Raw genomic sequence first — 4,289 nt, 5'->3', positions numbered from 1 at the left:
GAGACCAGTGCGCATCCAGGAAGGGCCTGGCCTCCCTGCCCTCTCACAGCCGATGTATTGGTAGATCTGCCTTGTCTTCCATACACACATCCATACGCCATCCACACATCACACACAGGACACAGGCATGACACACAGGTAGCAGATGTCAACATTCACCCATGTGCACACCCCATGCACAGTAAATACAATCTCTCTCTCTCTCTCTCTCTCTCTCTCTCTCTCTCTCTCACACACACACACACACACACACACACACACACAGGCTCCAAGAAGACAAGAATCAACTCTAGTTCAGATTCTTACAATGTGGTTGATGTCCTGTTGACTTACCTATTTCACAAAGACTCAACCTTATGTTATAATCGCTCTTTTGAAAGTCTTTTAAGTGACATTTTATGCCATAGAAAAAAATTCCCAATTAGGCTAATGAGGTAGGAAAATCAGATTCTCAGAAAGCCTTTAAAATGCTGCAGGACCTGTAAATGGGGGTGGGTGGGTGCCCCTCACCCATCCATGGCACACGGAAGCAAGGCCGAATTTGGACCGCCATCAAAATGGTACAAGGAAAATACATGTGGGTCCAATAAAGATTGGCAAGACAGGGGCAAAAATGGGGGGCCTCCTGAACTGAGAACCCAGAAGATCTGCCCTAAGGTGGCCCTATCCCTTCCCTTACTCACTTCTCCTCCCTAAAAAGCTTTTCCTGTGCTCCTCCTCTCTGCTGCCTACTCCTGCAGATGAATTGAGTTAAAGGGACATAGCCAAGGACGCTCCCTAATATGTTCACTTTTTGATGCCATCACCCTGGAACCAGTGGGGGAAATGATGGCATTTCTGGTTGTTATGTTTGGCTTGTCCCCCTCTCTTTCCCTCCATCCCTCCCTCACCTTTCTTTTTTTTCATTTGCCAAATAGTCTTCCCCAGCCCCTCATGTTCCCAATGATGCTTGAAACATAAGATAACGTGTTGGGAGAGCAGTGTTCCAATATCTGGTGTCCCTTTAACATGGCTTGCTTGTTTTGGCCTCCTTATTTGCTCCCTAGCGTCATCCAAGATCGGCATGGATGCTACCAGCCCAGCTCTGGAAACCATGTTTAGCAATCCTTTCTACTCTAGAGCCAAGAGGTGGGCAGGGGTTGGGGCGAGAGACCTGTGCCTAGGTGTTTGGGAGGCCCATCCAGAGGCAGCTGTTCCTCTCCAGTTGTTTCATTCAGTTCAAATTGTGGGAAACTGGCCTTTGCTGCTGCCTGTGTGGTCCTTGACCAAAGCAGTGTGCGACATGAGAGCTGGGGCAAGGAGATGACCGACTTGACCAATGTGGGCGAGACCCATCGTCCTCAGGCACCCTGGGGAAGCGTCATTGGGCTGGGACATCTCAGAGCTGCGAGCAAGGGCGCAGGGACCTCCCAGCTCCCTTCTGTGGCCTTTCCTCGGGGCAGCTTCAAGGCTGGTCCTGAGATGGAGTTCACAGAGGAAGAGTGATGGGTGAGGCCAAATAGAGGCCAACTAGAGGGTGCTGGAGCCCCCAGGAGGACCCGCCCTGTTCTGTGTCCCGGCAGGCGAGCGCAGGAGGGTGTGGGGGAGGCATCTCTCTGTGAGTCTGAGTTTGAATCGTCCGTTCCTTCCTCTGCTGCAGATGAGTGAGAGTGAGACTCTCATCAGTATGGTGAACCGCATGGTGGAGAGCTCCTCCCCCAGGGCCCAACTCTTCATGCAAGTAAGACCTCTGCTGGCAGCATGAGCCCTGTCAACACCATGTCAGCTGCTTGTGCATGGTCCAGTCAACCCACCTGGGATGGGGCTTGCTCCGCCCAGCCCACTCATCTGCCAGGCCTCATCTGCCAGGCTCAGCCCGGTCTCCCTCCTTTAATGCCACTGTGTTTCCTTCATTCTTCATGTTCATGGATAAACCCAAGGCCCATTTCCCAAACCATCAAAATAGCACCGACATCTCATGCCTGCCAGGGATCACAGATCTGCTTTGTTAATGTCCAGGGCTTCTATTTTATATTTGGTATCTTCTCCGCAGACATTACTGGGGATGGGGGCATGGGTGTGTGACAGGGAACCATCCCAGGCCAACGGTGTGAAAAGGGTGCTGTGGTTACTGGATGCGTCATGGAGGGCAGGGAGCACATACTGGACCCAGAAACACTTCTGTGTGTGTGTCAGTCCTGGTTCAGGCACCAGCCCTGTGACTGGTGTTCAATCCGCTAGGTCAGCAGTCTCAAGTATTTTCAATGCTCATTCCGTTCTCCCATGTCTGATCCTCAAACACAGCTGAAGGGTAACTGTTGTTCTCCTGTTGTTACCCACAAGCCCTCTGGGAGCTACACACTCTTGGAGTCCCTCTCAGCAGTAGGTCCTAGAGCTTTGGGAAAAGGAGACAGCAAGAGCTGAGCAGTGCCTCTACTTCTAGCATGGGCCTAGGACCATTGGGATGGAGCCTAGACCAGGCCGCCCCAGGCTTCCCAGCCAGGGCACAGAGAGTTAGCTCAGCTCAGGGGCCCAGGTGGAAGCTACCAGAGGTGGTGTCCGATGGTCTCTGGCAAAAATGGAGCAAGGGCTGTCGCTCTCCCACCTCCGCATGCTCTCTGTGCCCTGCTGCAGTAACCGGCCTCATGTTCCCGCAGGTCCCTCCGTACCCAGAAGTGTTCCGGGACGGCGCCCACACCTACAAGTTAAACGAGCAGGATACAGACGTAAGAGCAGCGCTCCTGCTCCCTCTGTCCACTCCGCCCTCCTGCTGCTCCTCTCGTCCTCCAGCTCCTCCATCCATCTCTCTCCTCGCGGCTCTTCACACATGCGATTCATGTTCTCTCTCACTGCAAAGACAACATTCTTCCTGTCCCTCCTCACCCCCCTTCTTTTCCCATTCTCCCCCCTCCCCCTGCCTCCCACTCTGGCTGTGTGTTCCTGCCCTGAGCCCCAGGCCCCGTGTCTCCAGCAGTGGGATCTGCTTCCTGCAGGAACTCAGACTTTGCTAGGAGGTCAGTCTTAGTCCCTAGGTAACTGGAAAGAAGAACATGGCTGTGCCCCAGCCGTCCGGGAGCTTTAGGGTAGCGGCAGACACCAGGTGCCAGTAGGTGGCAGCAGATGATTCATATACGAACAGCCCGATAACAGGCTCTGCAGGAGTGAGACCATGTGGGCTGGTAGGTCAGGGTCAAAACAGGTGGCATGTGAGCTGGCCTTGAGCTCAAAGGCCCAGAGACATGATCTGGTTCAGGGGGAAGGAGCTGCAGGGGTATGGGAGGAATGGCATGAATAGAGCTGTGCACGTAGGAAAGCACAAGTCTTTCCCGAAGAAAGTGTGGCCTCACCTGCTTTCTCTCCATCTCCACTGGCTTCTCTGGGGAGCAGATCTGCCCAGCAGGCCTGGGAGAGGTTCCATTCAGGCGAGGACCAGACCTCGGAGGGACCCCAGCGTCAGTCATCCTGAGACCCTGGCGAGGGGAGGGGAGAATAGGTGGTGTGGACCATGGAGCCAGTTTACATTGTTTACTGGGTTTCAGAGACTGCTGTTCAAACACCCTACCTACTCCTTGAGTCCATATCACCCAGGAGGCCTGGAGGGCCAGGCCACGTTCTCTCCCCAGCCCTCATGAGTTGGAAGACCTGGGAGGATGGGAATGTAGGAGCCTAATGTTTGGCGTTCAGCCCTCTCTTCTCTCAAGCTGACTCACTTCCTTAGAGAATAAACACACCTCCCCTCCCAGTGGGTTCCTAGGGAATCTCCCAAGGTAAAGACCACCTTCCTGTTCCTAGGAGTTTCCCAAGTCAAGGTGAAAGGCTAGGTTTCTCTGCAGGGGAAAGGAGGCGGTATCCAGAGGCCGGGCCCTGCCAACCCAAGTCTCAGGTCCCCATCAAATCATGTCCTTCACCCCCTTCTCTCTCCCTTCCTGCCCCCCACTCCCTCGGGACCCCAGAAGTTGCTGGGCAAATTGTGTGAGCAGAACAAGGTGGTGAGGGAGCAGGACCGGCTGGTGCAGCAGCTCCGAGCTGAGAAGGTGAGAACCAAGGGGTGGCCTTGAGTGGGGGCAGGTGGTGGGGGAGAGCTGAGGGAGAAGGTGTGGGCTGCCATCTCCATCTTGACTAAGCTGAGAGCTTTGCCCTCCTTGAATTTCTGTCCTGCCCTTACTCTCCTGGGCAGCTTCAGACAGGGTGAGGACAACCGCCACTAATCGGCCTGGTTGGGCCTCTAGGGCTCCAGCCTGGGTTGCTAACAGCCCAAAAGAGGGGAGCTCAGGGCCACTCACAGCCCCCCCCCCCCCCCCCCCCCCCCC

General features: G+C 54.8%; 1 protein-coding gene across 24 annotated transcripts in view; it reads left to right on the top strand.

The window, feature by feature from the left end:
• PLEKHA6 (pleckstrin homology domain containing, family A member 6) overlaps nt 1-4,289 on the top strand; it is a 147,017-nt gene that overhangs the window by 123,619 nt on the left and 19,109 nt on the right. For 19 of the 24 annotated variants that reach the window (XM_014549686.1, XM_014549690.1, XM_014549684.1 and 16 more), the window contains 3 exons: nt 1,640-1,720; nt 2,637-2,705; nt 3,933-4,013. In XM_014549686.1, the coding sequence (XP_014405172.1) occupies nt 1,640-1,720; nt 2,637-2,705; nt 3,933-4,013 (231 nt within the window). The remainder of the gene's footprint in view (nt 1-1,639; nt 1,721-2,636; nt 2,706-3,932; nt 4,014-4,289) is intronic. The other 5 variants (XM_014549695.1, XM_014549706.1, XM_014549691.1 and 2 more) reach the window with 1 other exon arrangement.

Source organism: Myotis brandtii, unplaced genomic scaffold, assembly GCF_000412655.1.
Source record: "Myotis brandtii unplaced genomic scaffold, ASM41265v1 scaffold566, whole genome shotgun sequence".
NCBI classification, from domain to species: Eukaryota; Metazoa; Chordata; class Mammalia; order Chiroptera; family Vespertilionidae; genus Myotis; species Myotis brandtii.
This window is presented reverse-complemented; position numbering and strand designations above follow the sequence as displayed.